Below are 26,225 nucleotides of genomic sequence, written 5' to 3'. Positions count from 1 at the left end.
TATCCCGGGTAATTAGCGCTACTGATTGGCCAGAGTTGATGATCTCTGCCATAGAGGATGGAAGGTCACAATGAGGAGTTGAGGGGCTCATTCCAATCATTTCTTTTTTCTTTTTGCTCTTTATCTACTCCTAGCTCCACCTATTGGTAGAGGCTAAGAAAGGTAGCAAAACATTTCTTAATAAGACGGAGAAGTTCAGACAATGTGAATTAGGAAAATGGAATGTCCCGGCTCCTTCAAACCTCAGTTCGAAGGCACTCGAAGCCACGTAGGTTACAGACGTGGCAGGTGGGGAAAGGTGGATCCACCGGTCGATCATATATGTCTGGCTTTCCGAAAAAATACTTCCACAAAGGATTTGCTGATGTTTCCGAGCTCAAAGGAAAGATTGGTAGTTTCCAACTTCTCAAAGGAACATTTATCGGATTGGAATGTCTTTAAAGCTGGCGGACCTCGATTGATTTCCGGGTTCGGAGCAAGGAAAGGAAAAGAGTGAAGATAAATAAGCGGTTGGAATGAGCCCCATGCCTTTTTCAGTGCAAGCTTGGAAAGACCTCTGGTAAAATGACCTTACTGTACAAATCTGAATAGGCAAGGATAGGGAGGGGTAACATTGACTCTTTCTTTATTCTCATTAACATACCTCAACTTGGAGATCTGGGAGTCAAGCTGTTCCCAGAACAGCCCCCCACAACCCTCCCCCCAACCCCCCAACCCAACACCAACAGAGAAAACAGACCAGTACAAGTCTTCTATCAATAAGGACCAGAAACAAAACAAGGAAGAAAAAAATGGAGAGAAACAGAAAGTAAAACTGGTAGAGCACTGGAGTGTGTGGCTTTCACGGGGGATGGCTGAATGTAAAACAAATGATGCCAGATAGTAACAAATCCAAGAGAAGTTTATTATGAATATGGCACCTGTAAGATGGTAAAAAACTGTGTTACAGAAAGACAACCATGTATGACATGCTTCTCGGAAACTGATGAGAATCTACAAAAGTATAAAATAACCCTGTTGTAAAAATGAAGTATGTACATTTCTGAACTGCAGCATTATTCATGGTCAATGAAAAGAAAAAAAGATGTTTCTCAAAAAAATAAGCCAGGCACTCGTAGTCAGCATCTGTTAGTCATGTTTTTCAAAACCAAAAAAATAAAAATGTACCATAGTTTTCTCTTTTTAATATTTTAATTTGTTTGTATTTAGAATTTATAACACTGTTAACATTGATACTAAGAGAATCCCTTTCCCCCTTATTCATCTACTTGGCACCAAGTTCCTCATAAAAGAATCTGTATAATTGTACAAGAAATAGTTAAAAACACAGACACAGTCTTCACAGGTAATGAAGTGTTTTTTTCATACTGTAATTTTTAAACACTATGTATCTGACAGCAGCTGAGATTAGGTTTAGTTTAAATCACCAGCAATCATTTTGACACAACACAGAAACATTAAAACAGCTCATCCCGCTGTTCTTTTGTAACATATGGGTGTATTTCCTGGTCCACAGTGTCTGATTTAGAGCTGCCCCCTCCCCAAAACCCCCACACCCCACACTCTGCTTCGTAGAAAACACTAAAATCTATTAAGCCAGCAATCTCGAGCTCTCCCGGACCCACCTGCCAGCCAACCCCAATTTCACCTTTTTTTTTTCTTCTTTTTTTTTTTAAACATTTTTTTTTTTTAAACACATATCTTTTATGACCTGGGTTCGAGTAACAAGACACCTTCACAGAAACCACAGAGACTTGTTTCCTGATGTAGGGGAGTAGTCTGATTCAGTTAAAAAGACAAAGGCTCCCCCCTCCCTTTGCTGGACAGACTAAAAAACACTAAATGTTGACAAAGCCGCTGGACCGAACAAAATCAAGTAAACTAAACAGTCAACTTAGTAAACATGCATTTCCAAAACACCTATAAAAATAGATTTATAGTGCGAAACATTTTCTTTTCATTTCTTTAAGAAATCTTTAAAATTGTTTATTGTCCTGAAATACGATCATGATCTTTTTTTTTTTTTTTTTCTTGTGTGTTGCAGGGTCCTTGAAGTCAACAGGTTTGGTGGAAACCAATGAAATACACCCAATGCATACAATATTAGCACAAGGGACTCTGGGAATGTTTCACAACTGAGGCTTTTATGGTTCCAGTCTGTTACATACATCTAAGTGCTACTTAATTTTTTTTTTTTGTCATAGTTTTTATAGTGTAAATGTATAGCAAGCTGGAAACTGAAGTCCCAGAATTCCTCAGTGGCAAAAAAATGGCTCCATAAACCTTTGAGCTAGTTAAGAGTCTTTTATCTCTGAGAGAAAGAGAGGTCTGTAGACTACACGACAGCAAAGCAATAGCAGAAACAGAAAGGAATACAGACAAAAGGAAGCAGCAAAAAGGTGACATTACATAAGAAGGCCACCACACAAAATCCACTAACCTCCAAGAATCACTGGTTCACTAGGACTGCAGAGGGGTGGCATAGAGGGGGGATGCCCCACCTCCTTACCTACCCCAGACTAGAGATAAAGCACAGAGAAGACAAAGGACAGAACAGCTACATCAGCTCGGTATATACTGCATATAGTAACACACACTGAAATCGCCATGGAGACTGACAGCCAATGACACTAACACATTGTACACGTTACGGATCTCACGCTTGGTAATAGATGCCTTTGATGGACGGCTGCCAAATGATGAAGTGAAAGATTTTTTTCCCATTTTATTACTGTTTTTTTCTTTTTAAAACAACAATCACAGTGCTTTTAACACCGAACTGCGACATTAACTTTTTGGCAACGGAGAGGAAAAGGAAAAAAAAAAAAAATCAGGAATGTGATTTTTTTTTTTTTTTAACACAGTATTTCACTTTGATTGAAATGCATGTATTTGTTACAATCTCATCGACGGATCTGAAATTTCCGAGTTTGGAACGTGAGAGGAAAGTGGAAAGGGAGAACAGATTGAGAGGCTGATGGACTCAAACACATTGGATCAAATGTAAAGAGGGACAACAAAAAAAGAAGAAAAAAAGAATCAAAACCGACTGACTGAAGCCGGTCGGCTTCAAACATTCGCAAAAACGCAAACTTTTCAAGTTAATGATGCAAAATTAGCCTCAGTTATACTGAGAAAACAATGATTGAGTTAAAAAGTAAAAAAACAAAGCATCAGCCTAACTCCAAAGTCCATTCCTTGGGCTCAATCAAATCGAGCTCTCGAAAAAGTCTGAACTGACTGGAGCGGTGACTGTGAAGACATATTCGTTAGAGCAGAGGTAAGATTTTTCTGTAGAAAATCTCTCAACCTGTCACTTATCTACAGTAGACCACTGGAGCGGCACCTACTTCAGCCAGCTGAATGAGGGTTACGTAATGGTAGCACCATGAGTCGGCAAAGAGGAAATGGAATGGGGAGTGCTGGGACTGACCTGCTCCAAAGTCCCGTGATTTTTGTAGTAACATTCTATTCACAGGCCAATACCCGGTTGAAATTGCTTTTTAATGTGTGATTTGCAAGTTAAATCTGAGCTATAAAAAAAGAGAAAAGCATTAATTCTAAAATACTATTCCCCCGATTAGAAAGAACAATAAAAACCCCTTCAACTATGTCAAACAGGGTAACCTCCTTTCTTCAACCTTGATCACATCAAGATATGGATAGAAACCTTTAGGTTTTTTGTTTTTTTTTACTTCTCTGACAATTATCTTTTCCGCTACCTTTAAATATACAAATCGAAGGCATCTTCATCAAGAAGCAACAAAATCAACTCAAATAAATGGTACACCTCAGAAGACCACAGAACAGTTGTCATCTACTCTGGAGGACTCCCTGTAGGCATAAAGGAACTCTTTACAATAAAGAATAATCAGTTTTAGTTCATAGAGAGAAATATCATGAACAGGAGAGAGAGAGAGAGAGAGAGAGAAAGAGATAGAGAGGGAGAGCAAGAGAGAGAGAAGAGAACCAGAGAGAAAGAAAAGACATGGGGACCATTCATTTCAATACCACGAGCTCATTCGCTCAAATTCAAAGTGCTAAAATTATTTTTTCTTTTTCCAACTTGAAACACAGTCTTACGCCTCAAAGAGTCTTTGACAGTTGAACACAGTAATATGGTCTCGGAGTTTTGCTTTAATCTTCTTTGCGCTCCAGAGTTTGTGTGGTGTGGATCCCATTGCTGTAGACGGGGAACGGAAGGGTGGAGAAGAGTCCATCGGCCGTGGTGAAGACATTCCCGGCCGGCATCTGGCTGAGGCTGGCCCCGCTGACGGCTCCCCCGAAGGGGCCGGACATGTTGAGCCGGTGCACGTGGTGGTACAGCATCTCCATGGGCGTCTTGGGGTCGATGCCGAAACCGGGGCTGTTGACGTCGACGAAGTTCATGGCGTGGGCGTTGGGCAGCAGGTTGCCTTGCATGGCCAGGGTGACGTCGGCCGGGGCGTAGCGGATGGTGCCGGTGGTGTAGACCCGTTGGGCAGCAGTGCTGGTGGCAGCCAGGGTGCCCGTCACCCGATGAACCAGCGGAAGCACCACGTTGCCCGCCTGGAGCCTCTGCAGGGCCTCCAGGTCGCTGGTGTACAGCAAAGAGCTGGAAGTACTTGGAGTTCCCTGCTGCTTGTCTCGTGGGGAGGCCGAGAGCGGCGGGGAGAGGGGGTCGGAGGACGAGGAGCTGGAGGGCGGGGCCAGGCTGGCGGCGCTGGAGGCCGAGGAGGGGGCGCTGCCGCCGAAGGCCGCCTTCCGGGCTCCGGAACCTTCCGTCCCCGGGGGCGTGAGGACGGATTCCGGGATGGACACCTGCAGGCTCCCGCCCTGCGGGGAGGGGAAGTGCTCGGGGGCGGAGGAGGAGGAGCCAGAGGTGGGGGGCTTGGTCATGCTATAGGGAGACTCGTTCCTCGAGATCTCCCTGTTGGGCGGGTAGTTCCAGATGCTGCTGTCGTTGTCGAAGTTGATAGGCTCAGACATCTCGGTCTTGATCTTGAGCACGGAGGCACTGGCGGGGGAGGGCGGGGGCAGGAGCGAGGGCTGCTCCCCCAGGGCGGGGTCCAGGGGAGCGCCGGGGCTGGGGGAGGTGGAGGAGAGGCGAGGCCGCCGGCTGACCACGCCCTTCTGTTTTTTCCGCCGCTTCTTGCGCTTCTGGTGCTTGCTGGCGGCCGGGGACGCCATCTCGCCTCCGCTGTCCGAGTCCCTGGAGCTGTCCTGGTCTTCGTCCTCGTCCTCGTCATCCGACGAGGACCGCGAGTCGTGCAGCTCGACGCCCTCGCCCTCGCCGTAGCGCTCCACCTTGATGTGCAGGCCGCCCAGACGGCCCAGGCGGCCCTCCTTGCTGTCGCCCTCGCAGTCCGACGGCTCCAGGCTGTCCTCGCTGTCCTGGCTCTCCGGGTTGCTGGAGCTGTCGCCCTCCTCCTGCCGCCTCATCTCCTGCTCCGAGGGCCGGCCCGGCTGCTTCTTGTCTGCCTCGGGGTCCTCACTGTTCTCCGACTGGTTCCCTTTCCCGTCCGATTTGGAGTTCTCGTTGTCTTCTAAAGAAAACAAGGGGAGGAGGACCCTTAATGAAATGAGACTCCCACATTAACTCCACCACCAATCATCAGACAGAGTTAATACTTTTCTGTGCTCGACTGATCTTGCCTGGTGCAACTGAGCTAACCAAGAGGACCAGAAGGTGGGGTTTGCAGAGTATGTCATAGGTTCCAATACACCAGACAAGCTCAGTCAAGCATATAAAAGTCTGAATCCAAAGCAATTATGCATTTGACCCAGGTCTGCCAAACATAACTAACCACACAAAAAGGGCTACATGAGGAAGCACCAAACCCAAAAAATGAAGGATAAAACTGAAATCCTTGCAAAGAAAATGTTTAAGAATATCCAGACAGCAGTGGTGGCTGTGTGAAGCGTGTTGCTGTATGAAGCATATGGAATGCATCCAAGGTTAGCCTGGCAGGGAGATGTGGTCACCTCTTAGCCCCCCCCTGGGAGAGACGCTGTTTTAACAGGCGCTAATTGCGAGGCTCCCGAGTGTTCGGTGGCGACCTTGCGCCAACAGAAGGTGGGGCAGTGCCCGTCCAAGCGCTGCCCGCTCGAGGCAGCTGGCAGGGTCTGTGGCCTGAGTGGAGCTTGGCTGGCACAGTGGTGTGGTGCCAAGGGGGGGTGGGGTGGGGGTCTAGTCCCCTGGGAGGAGTGGGCTGGCACTATCTGCACACTCTCACCCCCACAACATCCTCCTCTAGTCACTCTTGTTTTTGGCCAGTAGACCAGCTCTCATTCTAACAGCGCTGTTTATCCATCTCGAGTAGGGACGGGGACAACTCTGAAAACTGCTAGACGGTTACAGGGCACAAAATAATTATCACACATTTCTCTGGTAAATTTGGCCAATTTTGATTAAAAACCGACACAATACCCAAACTAGCTAATATTAGCTTTTAAACGTAAACGTGCAAAAGCAGCCACCGAGCGGACTTAAAAAGCAAATTCTGTAGCCTACATAAGAACGTGATTCATGGAAAAGTGTCATATATGTAGTACACAGCGGACAACTTCAAATGCGTCGAGAGGATAGTGCAGCTGCTATGCGCCTTGTCACTCAGTCATCGTTGAGTGTTTATGCCTTAACAGTGCTGTTGGAGTATGTTAGCTCTGGAGTGTCACAAAGTTTACCCTTGACTTTTGTTTACTGAAATCTGCTCAAAGTGAGACCAAATGGCACTTTTTATCTTTCGTTCTTTGCAAAGAATTTCCAAAAATGTCAGTTTGATTTTTGCCATGTGCGCAAACTGACACCGATGTTATCACGTGAGAGCTGATCAAGGAACGCATTTCCCATGTCCAAATCCCAACCTCAGTCAACTGTCAAAACCGACACCAGATCAGCACTAATCCCCATGAACAGGAGCGTACGACAGTCACAGTGAGAATAGGTCACTGTAAAATGGTTATACATTATTTTAATAACATCTGTGCTTAGAAAAATATGTTTAATCATTTGAATCAGTTTTTTCTAAATGCTTTGCATTTTTGTTAAAGCTTAAAGCTAAACATTTAGAAGTCCTAATCGTGAGCAGTCAATAATGTAACGTCTAACTCAAACAGAGACTTTTTCAAAACAGAGACTTTTTTGTTTTTGCTGCCTCTCACTGTTTTTTGTACCATTCTCCCTAAAACTTGTGTTGTGTGTGAAAATCAGCAGTTTCTGAAATACTCAAACCACCTCATCTGGCAACTACAACCATTCCACAATCCAAGATCACATTTCTTCCCCATTCTGATGTTCGGTCCAAACAGTAACTGAACCTATTTACTGTCTGCATGCTTTTATGCATTGAGTTGCCGCAACATGATTGGCTAGTTTGATATTTGCATTAGTGATCTGGTGTACAGGTCTACCTAATAAAGTGGTCACTGGGTATATTTTAACATAAGTGTGCCAAAAAAGAACCTGTGATAAGTCACAATAAATCACATGAGCATTAAGCACCATTTTTATAATATATAACAGATTCTACTTTCTTTCTGGCACATGAGAACATTCATACTGTTTTCTTAGAGGCAGGGCGTGGTGCCGTACCTGAGTTCTCTTTGGAGTCGGACTCGGAGTCGGAGGTCTCGGAGGATTCGGACGTCTTCTCCGGAAGGTTGGGGAGCTGGGCGATGTCCATGGGCGTGTCCTTGTACTCCGGGTTGCTGCGGACACGAGAGGAGGGCGGAGACGGAGGAGTCAGCTCGCCCTGCTTACAGAAAACCCATTTAAAACGCCGAGAACGCCGCATTTGCCATTCTCCTGGCGTTCCCATTGATCCGGCCCCCTTCCCAGAAGGATACCTCTCTCTAATGATCTCTAACAGAGCTGCCGCCTCGGCCAGGAAAGGTGAAAGAAATTAAGCAGGGATTGTGGAGATAAATCTATTTGCCCATTGCTGTAGCTGAGAGGCAGAGGATAAATGCTCGAGATCACAGACGCAACCTTTAGCAGTTGTGTTGTGGGATAGACGCAGGGATCTCCTGGCTTTCCGACCACAAAGAGGCTTAACCCAGCTGTAAATAGGTAGGAGTGTAATATGTGTGAAATGCAGAGGACATTGGAAGTGTCGAGGAAACATCATAAACTGCATATTTGGAATCAGGAAAACCAATTTTTGTACTGCATAAGCATTCCTGTAGCCTCTCAACACTGACAAATACGATACATCAATATAACCATGACAAACAACCAAGATCACACAAAACATTCTCACAATGCTGCACTGCAAAAACAAATGGAAAAGTCAATCTCAACAAGCATTTTAGTCTTATATATTAAAATCTTATTTCTATTACTTTTTTGCTAAATAAGACAAAATATTGCCAATGAGGAGAGACAGATTGGTGGGGAAAGAAACTTTTGCTTGTCAAGCAAATAGCAATTGAGAACAAGCTCAACATTTTCTAATTGAGAGAATTAAAAAACGTATGTCTCATTACTAGAATAATTACCTTCAGGCACCCTTTTTTGCAGTGTGCTACCATGTAGTGCCAATGTCATAACGTCCACAAAGCATTCTAGTAACATTGCGAGAGCCTCTTGCGTTAGCTGGGAACTAATCTCTGTAATTTCTTGATATCAGTGCAAATGAGGCAAACTGCTTCTTGCAAGTACACAGCTTGGCTGGTGATGTGACAAGCCTGGCCGTGCTCCCTCACCTGAGCACGTAGTTGACCCAGATGATGTTCTTCTCGTTGGCGTTCTTGGCATTGATGGCGATGGTGGCGCTGGACTGGATCCAGATGTAGCCGCCGTTCTTCTGGATCCAGCGGTAATACTTGGTGACGCACTGGCCCTTGTTCATCACTGCGGGGTTTGAGGGGAGAGGGGAGGTCAGAGACTCAGGGGTGGGGGATGGGGTTGCTGGTCAGCAGTATTGCAGCACTGGATTTGTCACAGAATTGGGTTCGAGCCCTGACCGGATCGATGGCGTTTGTCCTTTGAGTGTGGTTCTCCCCCTTAAAGGGTAAACTGAGGAGAGCTGTGTGACACTCGATTTTGACTTCTGCTAAACGAGTATTTTAAATAATCAAATCACATATTAACTCGTGTCATTTTAAATAAATCATGTTTTTTAACTGGGGCAGACAACTTAATATTTATTCACTTACTGCTATTACTGCTATTATAACATATATATATATATATATATATATATATATATATATATATATATATATATATATATATATATATAAATAATATAAAAAAGAACAACAACCTAAATTCAATAAACCCAAAATGAATAAGAAATAAAAAATAAATTTAAAAATCATCTGGACTTGCTCCTATTTGTATGTACAGTGTCCGTATTGTGCCATAGAAAATAGGGCTATCCAAACACACACACACACACAACAGTCACACCATTGTGTTTAAATGGTACCTCAGGGTGAATGAAGAGCATGCAGCATAACGGTCAATAGCATGTCTATTAAGAAGCACAACCCCATTTTGGATATGCAAAGGCACAGCAGGAGTTCCCTCTCAAGCCAGGGCCATTATTTAATTTCTCAGAGAACGCAACACCTCCTCTAAGAAACGCCGTCAACAAAACAGAGCCACCAGAGGGCGCTGTGAGTCTGTGCAAGCTTCTTCCTTGTCGTGTCCTTGTCTGGGTTTGCTCAAGTGAAGACGCTCTAACGGTTGCAATAAATTTGGCTAAATTAGCCGCTAAATGGTTATCTCAACCAATATGTATTTGCATTAATCATTGTGCTCTAAAACAGAAACAGTCAGAATCTGAAAGAGGTAGTAAATTCATATTCTTGGTTTAATTACAGCTACAAATAGGCCTTTCCATAGAAAGAGTTCCACGAAGAGAATGATTTATATAAAAAGAAGTCCAGTAATTAAAAACTATTAGGGACTAATAGCGTTGTTTAAAAAGCCATCCCAGGGGCTACAATAACTGACTTTAGTTCACCGACTGCTTTCTTTGCCTGAAAATATAACGTTAATGAATGAATAAATAAGGAAAATTGGAAATAGTTTGTGAGACCTGCCCCCTCCCTTCTGTATCCATGAGCTTCTCCTTGTTTTCACCTTCCTTTAACGGGGAGTTAGCATTCGTGCCTTAGCGACGGCAGCGGGGGAACTGAGCTCCAGCTAATGCTAAACGTGTGTGATATTGCACACTCTAATGGCAAGAGACACCAAACCGCATGCTTCAGAAGAACAGACTCAGACAAAGGGAGCATATACCTACTATATTTAGATATTTCAAATAAATTATGATAAGGGAAATGTTGGATATTATCTGAATGGAAATAAAAGGTATTTCAGGATACAAGCGGCTTCCACAAAATTAGCGTAACTGTAGATAAAAAATAAGTTTAATTAAAACAAAGGCAGTCAGTCTGAACTGGGGAAAAGCAACTGAGCGCACTTATGGGATAACTGAAAAATGTAGTAATAGGAGATAAATACTTTAGCAGACATTTTCTTCTGAGAGAAAAGACATTGCACCAAGCGGTGAAAAGACACCTGTGCTGCGCTGTGATTGGGTTAAATCCCTGACTGAACTTTGCACTGACCTAGCTAAATTCCTCCAAGATGGATAAACTGTTAAAAAAGAAATAAAGAAATCTCAACGGGCCTATTTCCACCGCCCCCCCCCCCCTCCATTCGGAGGCCCCCATCTCCCCTCTTCCCTCGGTTGCACTCGGCTGCCTCCGTTGTTACCGGGGGCCCCTCTCCTCTCCTCCCTTCTCCTCTCCTCCTCCACCGCTGTCAATACATTCCCCTTCCCCCCTTCCTCGCCCCATCCGCGCAGGTGAGCTTTATTTTTTAACCCCTTTCACTTACGGTGCCATAAAATCAATCAGGGTCTGCTCGCGCTATCGATTAAGCGTTAATGAAGCCCCCTCCCCCCGCACCCCTTCTCCCCCCCCCCGTTTTTCTCCGCCGCTGAAGTTGTCTGCCTCTTTTTCGGAGGCATTAAAAGGAATACGCTCCCTTTAATCTGCGGCTCTCTCCTGCAGCCCCGGGCGTGCCCGTAGGGCGGTTTCCCTCTCTGCGTTGCCGGGGCCCTCTGTCCTTCGCTGGGTTTTAATCACTTGGATCCCGTCCATAACGGCGGCTACCTTTCAGATACCCTTTACCCAGAGCGGCCCCGCCTCGACGTGTCGCCAGCGCCACCGTATAAAAGTAAGTAATTTACACCCGTGAAATTGCTGTAAAGAAAAAGTCCTTGCCATCCACTGGGATATTACTGTAAAGGCAACCCTTTTATGAAGGAGAGGAGAGGCACGTGGAGAGGAGGTGGGGGGGAGGTCTGTTCGGCTGTATCTCTCAAAGGGCCCTGAATGGAGTTTGGCTGGAGTGTGTTTGGGCTTCACGGAAACTCTGGTGAGGTGTCGGAATGGGATGTTGAACTGTGCAGGAACTTCATGCTGAAGCTCACTGGGTTTGAGGATGAGTTGGAATAAGTCTTAAATCACAAATGTGTAATAATAATGTTCTTCACTTGAACATTCTAATGCCGATGTAGCAGTCAATGCTGGCAACTGAAGGTGGTGGAGTTCTACAACATTGACATAGGAATAATAAGATAAAATAAAAACATTCCAAAATAAGGGTTAAGACCTAAAACTTAAAGGGTTAAGACTTAAGAAAGCAGTAATACTTGCAGTGGTTCACAACGAATAAGCCACAAACTAATTACGCTAGCTGGATGATGAAACTACGCACTGAGCAGTAACACTGCTTTGCCGTTATTAAAGAAACGGGATGAGTTTTCAAATCAGTCAAACAAGCTGCACCTGAACGCATTCGTTTCTGTCTCAGCGTGCGCATCTACATGCTAAAACAACATCTGCACGCGGCGCTCTCCTCAGCACACTCAAAATTCAAGTCGGTTAACAATACGCAGAAACACCGAGGCTTGTCGCAGTCGCATGTACATCTGGTTCGCTGGGCGAGGACATACCTCAGTAATGACGGTCCTTTTTAAAAAAAAAGAAACAAAAAAAACATTCACACGTCGGCTTATCGCAGCAGAAGAGCAGTAATGACTCTGATGCGCGATTCCTTTTAATCAGTTCCAACTAGTCTTTAGAGGCAGGCTTGTGTAATGTGCCTGAAGGAGCAGACCTGGAAGCCCCTGAGAATTCTCCTCTCTTTCACAACTTATCTTTTCCCCTACTCCTCAGCAACCTCTGTTTCCCCCCCCTCTCAACATCTGCGGTATGAATGTAGAATTGTTTGTTTTATCATCGTGTTTTAAGGATACGTTTCCCTGGTTTATATTCAGTTTCCCCCCCCCCCTTGCCTGTGAAATGTGCAGTGCGCTGTCTGGGAATTATTGAGATGAGGTCACTGTTGTCAAGGTTTTTTTTTTTTTTTTTTTTTTTGTCGATGGGTGATAAAGACCTGCGTACATCAAAGCCCAGCGGTACGATTCTGTCATTATGCCGATGCGTTTGTTTTGTGTTTCTTTTTTCCCCCCGTCGGGGAAGAGCCGGTCTTCGGCGGGGGGGGGGTACGGATCCGAAAAGCTCGCCGTTTGTAAGAGCCGGACGTTCGAGGCATAATCGAACGCGGTGCTTACATAACTGCTAACTCTAAATGACGCCGAGCAAATGGATGTAGATTGCTTCTGCGTCCATTCAGACTGCAGTCGGGGGGATGAAAAGGCAGTAAGGGGGTGGGGGGAGTGGGGGGTGGTGGTGGTGTTGAGAGCCGTAATGGTGGACGAGCGACGTCTTCTTCCTATCCTCCCCTTTCAATGTCACTGGGTTCGGGCTGCTCTCCCTCTACTGGATTTCAAATCAAAGGCTAATGGAGCCGAGCCGGTGGCTTTTTAAGGCGGAGGGACAGCGTGCTGCGGCAGTAATTGCTCTCTAATTCAGTTGGACTCTCGATATCTAATCAGATAGCAAAAAAAATACCCGGGCAACTCCAAGGACACGCGTTCTGCTGAGCAAATACCCAATAACGCAGGGGCACTTATAGCAGGGGGGTAGTCGGGAGGGGTAGTCGGTGTGGGTTTGGAGGGGGACGCTAACCAAGTGAAGAGTGAAGACGGCATAAAAGTACATGGTTAAATGCGAGTTTACTGTATAATTTGTCTTGTTCATTATGACAGATTTAGATTTGTTTATAAACGGTAATTTGCCGATACTGTTTGGAAGCATTAGAAATCAGAGTACATCTTGTACATCTTTATTGGATTTTCTTTTAGGGAATGTAGGGGACATATGGAAGCAAATTATTTCTAGTTTTGTGCAAGGTGTTTCACAACAGGCATTCAGCTATCTGAATCGACTCGAGAAGGCCTCAATCTTAGGACAGTTGCTGAGATCACTACAAACTATGGTCTAATACTAATAATGTCCAACTGGGTATGGTCTGACACAACCCTACTGTTGAAGACAGGCATGAGAATTTAAGATTCCTATCATATTGCACTGGTTTAAAGATGCGAAATGATTATTCTAAGTACAATGGTTGAAGGCATTTGATTGCAGAAAGAGGTGTAGATAAATACAGAGAGGCTCTCTAGAACTGTAGTTTCACATGGTATAGCGCAGTATTAGTATGGTATTTTTAAAATGGGATGTATTTTGGTAGAGCTGTATTTCTTTAAGGGATGGTTTCTTAGACAAGGATTAGCCTAGTCCAGGCTAAGTGTTCTTTTTCAGTGGATATCTCCATTGGGGAAAATATCTTTTTAGTTCAAGGCTAGGCTTAATCCCTGTCTGGGAAACCGGCCTTAAGTATTGAGTGGCATATGAGTGTGTGTATGTCATTGAGGTGCCCATAGATCTGGATGTGTATGGGTGCAGTTGATACAGGGTGGACTGGAGAGGTTCTTACAATCCAGATGGCTATGGCGGATGCCCTCCACGTCCTCCGCATGAATGAACTGGTAGCATCTCTTCCCCACGATGTCGACTGGCGTGAGGTCCATGTAGTCGCTGATTCTGAAAGAAATGTAAACGGCGTCATTGGGGAAAAGACAAAAATGTAAAACCATTCATTTTAAAAAAAGCCCATGTTCAGATATCGGGGCCTAACGCCACGGTGGAGAGACGGAGACTAAGTCTCGGTGCCACGTCAGCTGGATGATTTTCACCTGACAGCTGAGCCTGATGGGGAAAGGCGAGGAGAACCCTGGGATATTGGAGGTTAGGATGTCACGCCATGGCAACCCTGAGATAATCCCGGTGTCACATTATCTATCAATTTCCCTGACGCGTTTTATCCAAAAGCAATCTGTCCCGCAATCCTTTCTACACAGCCGGCATTTTTACTTGAGTAATTTCAGGGGGAAATTTCTTGGCTCTGAGAGCTACACGCCCACACAAATCCTCGACTCTTAAACTGAAAGACGCTGCATATCATCCCTTCATTGGGCTCCCGGACAGTGGAGGAGTTTTTCGGGAGATCGCGAGTGATTTCGGGCCCAGTTGTTGAGTTGTTATTCATTAGATGATTTTGTGGTTAGTTTTTCCAGCTTCTTTCTTCGGAAAATGGCAGGGGTTTAGCAGATAAATATTAATGTTGACAAACACGTATAAAGTGCTTTAAATGCACATCAAATTAATTACTGAAGATATGATGTACAGTAAGTACTGTAAAATGCCCATGAGAAAAGCAGTGGAGGAAGGGGAGGGGGTGGGTGGAGAGAGTTAAATCGGGATTTCTGATCTTCTGATCTTCCGCAATATTGGTAAGATTTTCTTTCGGTCTCTGTACGGATGAAGCAAATTGTACTCGTGCCACAAGGCGCTTATTGCTTTTTAATTTGACTGTCATCACAGTTCACCAGTCTCCCCTGTTCAGACACCTCCATGAAGGAGTGGTCTCCGATCTTTCAGACAATGTTAATCAACATGGTATGACAAGCCGGTTGAGTGATTACTTGGTCTGATGTGTAATCGGATCTGAACGGTGCTCCACTGCGGGCAAAACCACGTCAAGATTAAAGTGACAGTGTTTAGTCTCCTACAGGTTATGGTACACATGTACTCAATCACCTTCAGTCAAAAGTAAAATGTCATGCCCAAGAACCTGATTGCTACCTTCATGCTTAATATCCTTGACAATATGTCACATCAATACAAAACCTGCCATGACCCATAATGTTTTCATGTCAGACGTACTCATACTCGTATAACTCATGTAGCCAAATAAATGTTCTGCCTCTGGACTGACTATAGGCCCTACATGGTAATAAAAGCATACCCCCTTCAGAATAATGTTAAGAACACTTAGCTGGTTAGTGTTACCTTGAGCCTCTTTGTCCATGCACAATACAGAACATTTAGCGTATGCACACCATGTGGCATCCTAGTTAGGTACTACCATCAACAACAGTAGAGTCTTATGAACCTTTTTGAAATGGGGGTCATTCATCACATTGAAGTAATGAATAAAAATAGGAACATTTAAACATTTTATTGGAATAGTTAGCTCAAATTACTCTAGTCTTATTTAAGATGCGTTCATGCTCTAGCTGTAAATATTCGTTTTAGTTAAAAACAGTACAAATCAATATCTGAATCAACTAATTAACTAATCATGGTCTTAAATCAAGACCTTGAGAGACAAAAACCTGCACTGATACCGGCCCTTTTTTGATAAGATTAGACACCCCTGCTCTAACTCGGCTCACTGACTTTAGATGGACAAAAACTGTTTTTGAGGAAGAGGTGTATTTCCAGTTTTGTAAAATCTGACTCATTTTGTTTAATGCTCAATTTTGTATGGCAGTAATAATATCTAAGATGATCGATGTGTTGTATGTACAGGGGCTCGACAAAATGTAACTGCCTGAGCAAGTTCCAGGTTCATACTTTACCATGTTTGGTAGCGTAGTCAGTTCATAACTCTGAGTTTCCATTGTACTGTATGTATCTAAGAACAGCACTGCACCACACTCGTTTCCAGCAACTTTAAACTCCACAAAATTTTATGCACTTATTTCAGTGCCAGGAATGGAATAAACATTCACAATAATGCATTGTTTTCTGTAGTCTATTTACACTCTAAAGTCAAATAAATATTCAAATTTGTAGTAGTTTGTTACATTTATTTAAAATCCATGTGGTTCCAAAAGAGAATGAGATTGATAACCCGCTCAGTGTGGCTGAGAAAATTTGCCCCGAGGTTGGTGCTAACCAGGGAAAACAAACGGCACAGAATCTCCATATATACACATGAAGGCTTCTACATGAAGGCAACCGTTAAAAAGATTAATACAATGCAACTGCAATTAAGTATACTATACACAGCTTTTTATATCCCTCATGGAATGTAGCAATAAAGCCTATTTTCAGAAAAATATAAGAGAAATAGCTGGGACAAAAGGCTAAAAGTCCAGAAACCTGATAGCTGCATTTTCACGACACAGTTACCAACCTTAAGGCCAGCACTGCAGATATGGCATCCTACCTGTTCTCACAGTAGACGATGTTAAGGTCCATATTGACCCTGGTGACGAACATCTGGCAATCGATGCGGACCTCGTTGATGGTGGGCGGGGGGAGGGCGTGGGCAACCACCACCATTCCCATGATCTGGTTGGGTACCGATCGACTGTGAGTCAGGGCCATGCGGATGCGAAGTCTGCCAGTGACGTGGATGACCTTGTAGGGGACAAATGGGTGTCGGTTCAGGAAACAAACACAGAAGTCTGATAATTGCGTTTGTGTGTGTGTGTGTGTGTGTGTGTGTGTGTGTGTGAATGTGACGACACATCACAGTGAGAGAGAGAGAGAGGGAGAGAGAGACAGAGAGGGAGAGAGGGAGGGAGAGAGAGAAAGACAGGGAGATCAAAATTCAGGTAGCTGGAGCACTGATATTTCATTGAATGGTGTAACCCAGGTCAGTGTTTTTCCCAGCCCTGGGGAAACACTGTGTATGCGATTCTTTAAATAGGTTTGATTGAGCTGTTGACTGAACACTGATCTGTTTTCGGAATCGCTTGACATGAACAGTACATGCAGTCAGAAGTCCCTGGCTGCAGTAGTCAGGGAGTTTCTGCCCCTTTCCTCTTCCTGTGAAACCTTGACAAACATACGCGCTAGAGGACATACATTCTCACAGCCCATCCCAAAAATGCCCTTGTGAGAATAACATCCATGGGCAAGATGCACATCTTCCTGGAAAGCCATTGTAACAAAAAAGAAGAGCAGGTGTGTTGTGCGGTGCGGTGGGTGTAGCACGGCTAGTTCGCTAGTGAAGAACAGCGAGGTGCTGTAAAGTCAAGGCCTCGTAGCAGGATACCGTGACATCCCTCTCTGGGGATGCAACCCTCAAATCCAAAATAACGTTGCTTTCCTTGGCTAGAGGCGATTTTGCCTTCAGCTGACAGGTAACGTGTTTGCCTTTGGGATCTTTGGGGGAGTGAAAGGCCAGGGTTCAAATCCCACCTCGGACTTAGAAAAATCTCTGACTCGTTACTCACACTATTACACAAGGATGAGTTTGAAATGTAAAAATGCAGGACGTGAGGAAGCAGGACCTCATGAGCATTGCACTGGATAGTCAGAGAGCCAGAATCACTACAAAGAAGAACTCTTGCGGGATTTGACTCCTGCCTAGGGCTTCACACTTGAACCTCTCCATGGACCGGGCTGATGTTGCGCACAAGGATAAGCATGCTATACTGCAAGCCTGTGTCCACACAGTGGCCATGAGGTTGGCCAGCATAAAAACCTTGATTGTTTGCTGAAGAGGACTTTGCTCCATAGCTGGCTAGCTCAACCGGCATGTTGCTAGCACCACCACATTCGACTGTAATGCTGGAGATTTGCAGGCACTGGGCCGCTGAGAGATCAACTGGCCAGTAACCAGTGACTATGGAGCCACCTCCTTCCAGCTGGCTGCTAAAACAATCCCAGGAATGGACTACACTCTTGAGTCAACCTTGGCAAGGTGAAAGATGACTGATGGTCATCCAAGATCTTCCAGATTATTGACAGCCTGTTTGGCTATAATGTCTTGCCAGGTCAGAAATTGCTAGTTGTGAATACCCCCAGCAGACCAAAACCATTTAGTCCAACACAGAGTATTGATTTCATGAAGGTGTTGCTCAGCTTATGAGTGGGATAGGATAAAAAGATTTTATAATTATATTAACAAGTTTTCTGAAATTAAGTAATGTAAGTTAGCTTAATCTAGTCAGTTAAATGTGTATCACTTTGTCATTAAATATCTGTTAAACTAATGGGAAAAATGTAGAAAGCACGTATGCAGAAATGACAAAAACATTTTTAGCCTCTAAAAATCTAAAACATATAACCCATGTTGGCAAAAATGTGTTATTATTGTTGTATAAACATTGTTAACAAACACGAAGACTTCATAGTATAACCAAGTTACAGTACAAATAAAATCCACTCCTAAAAATCTAAATACAGATAAAAATAAGCAGGTAAAAGTAAATAATGTGTTTTCCTCCGGAGGAGTATACAGTAGAAAAAAGCGAAGGACATAATTGCTTTTTTCTTAGCCTTAAAGTTTTGCAAAGCTTTAAAGTCTTTGTAGCTCTATTTTGCCTGGAGGAGGAATTGACTTGATATGCGCACTGTACTTTTAGATCCATCCATTTTAATCACTCTCACAAACCAACTGGGAATTTCCATGCGCGGTGCACTCCAAAAGCTAACTTTCCCTGCTTCTCAACTACTGACACTGCCCTTTCAATGGCATGCCTCAGAGAGAACGGATGCTATTATTATCATTTATATAAACAGATCGGACTCTCTAAACTCCGTCAAAGCTCGGGCCGTTGGGGACCTTGTTTGATGCGGCTCCTTCTCCGGCAGGAGAAAGTCTTCCCTGGGTTTGAGGAGCTGAGGAAAGTGCTCGGCCCTGGCTTGGAGCGGTAGTTAGCGGGGTAGAGACGGTACACAATGAAATTAACACCGCGTTCGGGGGGACGCCTGAGCCCGCAAAGCCATCTGAGCTTTGACACAGTACAATGGCTCCGTCAGAAAGGGAGCCCGTGTAGAAAATGGCTTTCCTATCGGGCGGATTGCATAATGTCTCACTTTTCAATTCAAAGTGCTCCGTTTCTGTATCATAGCGACTCCCGACCGTTTCCCCTCTGTTGAATGGTTATTATCCCTCTCTTCCTAATCCCAGAGACTTAACGCTCGGCTCGTGCACGGAACGCGTCTCAGAGAGGGGACTGTCAGGAATTGGATTCATTTTACCAACTATTTTTAATGTGAAAATCATTCATAGCCAATGTCGTGTCTGCATACAGAATATCTCGGACCATGAAAAGAACACAACCCAAAACTACCTGGTAACCAGAGAGATTAAGTTGTGCACGCTACTACAGCTTTAAAGTGTAACATATTTGTTAATAAAATGAATCCTCTTAAAGTGGTTTATGCACTCTTCAATTATTATATTTTACATAATGAAACAAATAATTGTATGCAGTTACTGATATTCTAGATCTAGGAGGTCTTATTGTTTGTTATTCATTCCACAAGTTCACGTGAAATAAGTCTATTTTGGTAGAGAGGAAAAATGGCAGCAAAACATTGACTCCAAAATGGCCAGAATGAGATGTCTGGATGGCAATGCCTAGCTATTCTTTTAATCACAGTTGTGTCTCCTTTGTTTACCTGACAGATTCTTCACAAAAACAAGGAAAGGCTGTAATCTTAGTTTAGTAGGATGTTGTACAAGGCAAGCGGTGATGAACGTAGCATTGTCATTTCAGACTGCCATGAATTAAATTGGTATACTCAGACAAGGAATCATTTGTTTGAATCATTGAGTTTAAGAATGCAGTTCTATCATTTAGCTGGCGGTGCAATTGCATGGCTGGTGTACTGTTTGTAAACACGGTGATAAAGCAAAGCATAAAAAGGCATAAAGCGAAGTCTTGTAATAAAATGCAAAGCAGAGCAGTGTTTAACATCAGAAATTCCACATCAGAAATGTATCTATGCTGAAACATTTAGGATTTTGCCCGCATAGACCTGAGGGTACTGATGACTGAAAATATAACATGAAGTGAGCGTGCAGAATTCTTAGTGTATATAATCTGCACGTCGCTTAGAAAGGCTGACTTATGGTGATCATGCTTTAAAATGGCGTTAAAATAAAATCTGTCTACTGCAGCCAACTCGAAAGGACTATTTCTGCCATTTTCTGTGAGGTAAAAATGCACTGTCTTCCCCTCATTTTCATTCCTGGATGGCTTTGCTGGTACCTTTTACCATTCAACCATGGCTCCTTGCTTTGTCCTCACTAGTTGTAAGTGAAGTTCCATAACAGAAGTCTAGAGGAGCCAACAAATGAAACAAAACTTATTTTAAAACCCACAGTTTAAGGTATGCCAGCAGATGGGCTTGTGAGTGTTACTGTATGTTGTGCATGGATGATTTTTGATTTAAATTTAAATGCAGAAAACTAAATTCCAACGATCCAAGTTCCTGGCTTAAAAGGGATCGTTTACTTTCTGCAGTTATTTCATATTACTTCAGTTTTATTGTGCGAGATGTATAAGCTGCTCGATGTCCTTTTAAGTACTGTATATTGTCTTGCTTAAAACCCTGAACCCGCTGATGTCCCTATACCAGCCATTGGAAAACTAATCTGAAACTCATTTAAGTACCTATAGTGTCCTTAAATTCAAACAGAACTGCCTGGGCCAATGAACGTAAACTAAAACTGAAATAAAATGTAAAAGCTCACATTAACTGAACATTAAAGGTACAATAGGTAAGATTTTTGTGTTAAAGCATTGCTACAAGACCATTGTAAATCCCTTCCTATCATGGAAAAAGGCTCACTGACATGTTGACTCACCCTCTGCCTGTGTTTATAGTCCTTAAATTCGGGTTTCAAAATATAATTGATGGGCGACACTTTTAAGCCAATGTTTCACAGCAGTCAGTCCTGTGTCAACAGTGAACAGTCTGTCCAGTGTCAAACCGGAGTCTGTGTTGTCTTTCCAGTGTTGAACTGGAGTCACAGTGTCATCACTGCAGTGTTGAACTGGAGCCATAGCGTTGTCAGTCCAGCGCTGAACCTGAGTCAGTGTTGTTTAATCCAGCACTAAATAGCAGCCAAAACTGTCAATCCAGCCTGAGCAGGACTTCCAATGCGCTGTCTATCATATTGTTACAGAAGAATGACAGGCGCAGACACACTTGACAAGTCTGCTGCCAGTCAGAGCTTTAATAAGACATCACAGCCTACTGAATGGGGGAAAAGAAGATGTCTAATTACTGGCCAAAATCCCTGCATGCTCCACTGTGTAACCACATCCCCAATGTAGAGCAGAGCAACGCATGCAAAACACCGTCTGCTCCATGGCCGTGAATGAAAATAAAATAACTCTACTAAATAAATAAACATTCAAATATTTTTTTTGGGTGGGGGGAGGGGGGCACAAAATGGAAATTACCCCTCCGAAAGCCCAAAGCTACGGGCATCAAAAGTTAGTTAAAAAAATACAACTTTTTGAAGTAATTGCCACAAAGAGAAAGTCGGCCCCAAATTGCTCCAGGAGTGCTCTTGGCAAGAACATCATAAGCTCTGGCAAAACATTAATATGCCCAAGCAGCTAAATGCAAACTGACACGGCGAGGGTTCGCCACGGCTGCAGTGCCAGGCAGATGAATAGCATATCTCAATTTAATACAAGCCAACATAACAAAGGGATCAATTTTTATAATTCATGGTTCAGCACACAATGCTCTCTCTCTCCCCCCGCCAGTGAATATAGAAGAGGTATACATAAGAAATCAGATTCATCATTTCGCAGGGATTCTCGGGAGTGCTTTTGAAATGTGATACAGCACAAATAATGACGGAGAACCTTTACATGAGTGTATTAAATGAGATGGGGGGGGGGGGGGGGATGGGGGCTGAGATCTGTTTAAAAAAGATGGGTTTAAGCTGGGAGAAAGAATTTTCTTTGATTTGACCTCGAGAGCGGAATGGTTATAAGCAGCGATGATGCACGAGAGGCCGGAGGTCTTGTCTGACACGCGGCCTGGCGTCGTACCGTATGCAATATTTATACTGTTGGATTATGTAACAACACAAGTGTTGACTTTATTTAAAATAAATGTAATAAGAGGTGTCCTTGTCTGGCTGGTAATGTATGCGTGCCTGTGCGTGTGAATATTTATGGCGGGGAACCAGAGCTCTCCTGATTCATGTTTATTTGCATGAAATATATGTCCGGGTAGATGTTGCAGATAAGGTGGAGGAGGTAAGACAAAGGAAGGGGCAGGGGAGGCATTTAGCTTGCGTGAACGTGCCTCTCACACAGCGTGGATGCTGCCCTGTCCACATCTCTTTCTTTTAGAGATAAAGGAAATTTGGCAGCAGAGAGAGTAGCACAGAGAAGTGAAAACTGTCAGCTGCCTTTTGTTTGGAGGGGAGGGTAAACTCCCGATGATACGCTCCTGGTCAAGGTCTCCAGTGCACAGATAGAATGGCAGTGGCAGGTCTAAATCAGCACACAAACATTAGAACGGCAGTTTAGGGCGCAATTAATTTTTGGCCTTCTGGTAACGTTTTGCTACCGGTTAACCTCAGAATGAGCGGTAGCCCATGTGTTCACCAGAGTTTCACGTCTGGCCTCGCTTTCGAAACTGTGGCGCAGTGGGGGATCCCTCACGAAATAAATCACATGTAAACATGCTACATGTGAACTACAAAACTATTCCCACGTGAAATACGAGAGAAAAAAAGGGTAGCCTATGCTATTTCAAGTCACGCTTAGTTTTTTCAAATTGTAGTTTGCACTATAAAGACAGTCATGTGAAATGGGAAGATGACTCAATGTGACCGATTTTGTTTTCAGATAAGTTAATTTAATTAATTTAAAAGTTAATTCATTCGCATGTGAAAAAAAGTGAAAATGTGAAAATGTCCAGTTCACGTGATATTGTCTTTTCAAATGTGAATATTTTAATGCACATGAAAATGTTACATTCACCCATGCAGATTTTCATATGAGAAAAGACTAATTTCACATGATTTTTCCGGTCGGGAAGCAGTATTTTCCGGGGGAGAGGAACGTTCGGGAAGCAGTATTCCCGAAGAGAAGAACCGCTAAAGCAGCTGATTCCCCATACTTGCTACTCTCTCAGGCACCAGATTTACATAAAATACAGACAACATTATACGATACAATGTACTTGGGAAATCACGTGAATGTCGATATTTAAAACGCTTAAGATATCTGTGTACGTTCATTCAGAGAACATGCATTGAGTGAGCCGTTTTTGTCATTTGCGAGCAGACAGGTATTGAAAAATTAATGATAACCTGAGTATGTGTGCTCTCACTGTCTGGGAGGCAGCAGCTGCGTGAACTCGACGGATAGAAAACTGCCGTCTGAAGGAAGTGTTTAAGGAAATGACTGAGGATCACCACACTCTGCTGAACACGATCATTAGATGGCAGCTCAGCCTTCTCGGAATGGGGAGCCTGAACAACGCAGTGTTTTAGCGCACATCTGCACAGAGAGCAGCCATTTCCACCAGGTGGCTGAACTCCTACGTTCTAGAGCGGTGGTGCCCAATCGTGTGCAATGGAGGCCCGTGAGTGTCTTCATTCCAACCAGCCACCAGCTGATTCCACCAATTAGTTCCTGCCTCTATGGATGAAAGTGTGTTAATTATTGAAATAGGCTGGTGTTGTGATTGGTTGGAATGAAAAACGGAATATTCCTGGCCCTCCAGGGCACATGATTGGGCACCACCGTTCTAGAACGTAGAATTTAGCCACCTGGTTGAAATACCTACTTAGGTATGCTGGTGCACGTTAATTGGTGGTGTAATAATGCATTTTAACAAAACTAACTAACATTACCTAACCTGGCCATAAATCAGAGAAAATGTTTTGCCAAATGCGCTTTTGTTTTGAAGAAATTTCTTTCTATGAAATATCACATTTCAACTTATATTTGACGAACCAAATATTTGTTTATGCAATGTATTGTCGCCAAAGACGAAAAGGTATGAATAAATTAGAACCCAATTAGAACGGCACACACAGAACTGGGCGTAGAGGGAATTGAGTGAATTGCGGTGGGAGCTGGCGGGGGGAGAGAGTCGCGTGTCTGAAGCGCGCGTGCAAACGCGGGGGTCGGCGGGGCGGGCGGCCATACTGTACCTTGTACCCGGACGACTTGATGTGGACTCCTCTCTTGGTCAGCGTGGACTTCATGCGGATGAAGAAGGAGCGCTCCAGAGTGTTGTCTGGAGCCAACAAGCTGGGACTGGTGGACTCCACTGCGGACGGCAAACAGAAATCCAATTACTTTCCATTACTCTCCCAATAAGCCTGTGCAGAGAAAGCCCTGGAGAGGGGGGCGATATTAAAAACATGTCCGGTTACAAAAGCTGTAATAACTTCTCATTGAGTTTCTATCATCTCCAGGTAATTGTCTAATGGAAAAGAGGAACTCAATAAAAAAACATGATGCCAATAAAAGTTTGACGATGTTTTAATAATGCACGCTCGTAATAAACACGCTCGGCTCTGTTTGACTTTTTAAATTCTCGAAACTTTGCGGTCGTTCACATTGGAAACGTTCCGCGTCTTTTGTAGTTGACGAATATGACAACAAATCAAATTAAATTCAAATAATTAAGTAATAAGTATCTTAGAAAACAACATTGACACGAAAACAAAAGTGGTCTTTTAAAATGTCCGACGCACATATCAACAAAACCATAAAAATTCCTAATAACAACCTGAAATTGATCTATATTCTGCTCGTGAGAAATGGCATCCTTATAACCTTGAGCTTCATATTTACTGTATGTTTAAATAGCCTGCTGGAGAAACTGTTAATTTCTTCCACTTTTTCAGGGTCTGATGTGGACTTGGTGGTCCAACGGATCTGAACCGTTATCCAGAATGCTGTAGGCTCAAATCTCCAGTGAGATTCTGCTTCACTGTAAGCCATCTTAATTATTTCAGTAAACATCCAGCTATTTAGCTGGATGCCTGTTAAATAAAAGCCAAGCTGCCAGGGACAATGGTGTCTGCTAAGCAAATAAGCAGTCGATGCGGGCTCGGTGCCTAGGCAGTTCTAATACATAGATAATTCATTAGCACTGTGTCTGCCACACTGACGCTGCCCCTTCAAAATGAATGGGAAATTTGTTTTAAATGAGATCGCGCTACACTGTGCGGTTGTTCCATTTATTCCACCAATCTAATGCGAATATAGACCGTTGAAATACACACGATGTACATCACGCGTCACGCGCGTTTGCCCTGAAATTATCTTTACGCATTTCAGCAAGGTCGTAGAGAAAGCGTAAACGATTTTAATTTCCCATAGTTTAAAAGGGAAAATAATCCGGTTGCCTTTCGCGTTCAGTGGCCATTTTTTGCGGTAAGGGAGTGCCGGTTGGGGGGAGGGGATGTTATCTGGGGGTGGGGGGAGGCAGCGGTGAGTCTCTGCTCTGTGTTTACTTTACCGCTGTTCGCAGACTGTACAGGGAAGCGGGCTACGGACAAGGCATGGAGATTAAATTGAAAAGGGATTAGGCTACTCACAGGACACCTGGAAAATCCCGTTTTCTGCTGCTCTGCATATAACAAGGCGTCAGTGACTTTGGTTCGGAAAGTAGAAACAATACCTTCGGATGGAAAGGGGGGTTGGGGTTTTTTTGGAGGATGTGGGTGGGTGGGGGGGTTGGGGGTTGAGTTAGTGTCACTGTCTTTCCCTTTCAGGGAGCCTCTATTTTTTTTATTTTTTTTGTTTCTGAGGACATGAATTAAATGTCATTTAAAATCTAACTAGTCCTTTATCACTCCGGGGAAAAGCAGAGCCATGTTATATTTAGTCATTTCATTTCTTCTGATTAAATATGAATTACTATGAAATTTTTCTCATCATCTAACACAGCAGAATACGCCAACTGCTTTTTAATACACTGTATAAGCACAAACTTCAGCTCTAAGAGTTTAATTCGCCCCTCTAATCCAATCACATCAACCTTATTTCTCTTATCAGAGATTCCCATTTTGAATTAAATGAGCTCATTAGTTTTAATCAAAGGCGCAGAGATCAAAACTTACACTTAAACGCTTCAGATCAGAGCTGTCAGTCAGGCGTAGAGTTCTATTTTACTAAAACACGAGATCAGAGCCCGGGCGTAAGAACGGCTGCGTTCTCATCAAGGGCGAGAGCCCGGCTTAAAGACGCAGCGCTCTCTTTTTCCACGGCTGCTTCGAGGTCATTTCA

At 43.7% G+C, this 26,225-nt stretch overlaps 1 protein-coding gene across 2 annotated transcripts in view; it reads right to left on the bottom strand.

Moving 5' to 3' along the window:
- Window positions 1-883: 883 nt before the first annotated feature.
- Window positions 884-26,225, bottom strand: part of LOC133130480 (neuronal PAS domain-containing protein 3) — a 314,893-nt gene continuing 289,551 nt past the window's right edge. For both annotated transcript variants that reach the window (XM_061245099.1, XM_061245107.1), the window contains exons 7-12: window positions 24,137-24,255; window positions 16,427-16,620; window positions 13,847-13,953; window positions 8,686-8,833; window positions 7,574-7,689; window positions 884-5,525 (exon numbers count right to left, since the gene is read on the bottom strand). In XM_061245099.1, the coding sequence (XP_061101083.1) occupies window positions 4,138-5,525; window positions 7,574-7,689; window positions 8,686-8,833; window positions 13,847-13,953; window positions 16,427-16,620; window positions 24,137-24,255 (2,072 nt within the window). In that variant the 3' untranslated portion in view covers window positions 884-4,137. The remainder of the gene's footprint in view (window positions 5,526-7,573; window positions 7,690-8,685; window positions 8,834-13,846; window positions 13,954-16,426; window positions 16,621-24,136; window positions 24,256-26,225) is intronic.

This window comes from Conger conger, chromosome 1, assembly GCF_963514075.1.
Source record: "Conger conger chromosome 1, fConCon1.1, whole genome shotgun sequence".
Classification (NCBI taxonomy): Eukaryota; Metazoa; Chordata; class Actinopteri; order Anguilliformes; family Congridae; genus Conger; species Conger conger.
This window is presented reverse-complemented; position numbering and strand designations above follow the sequence as displayed.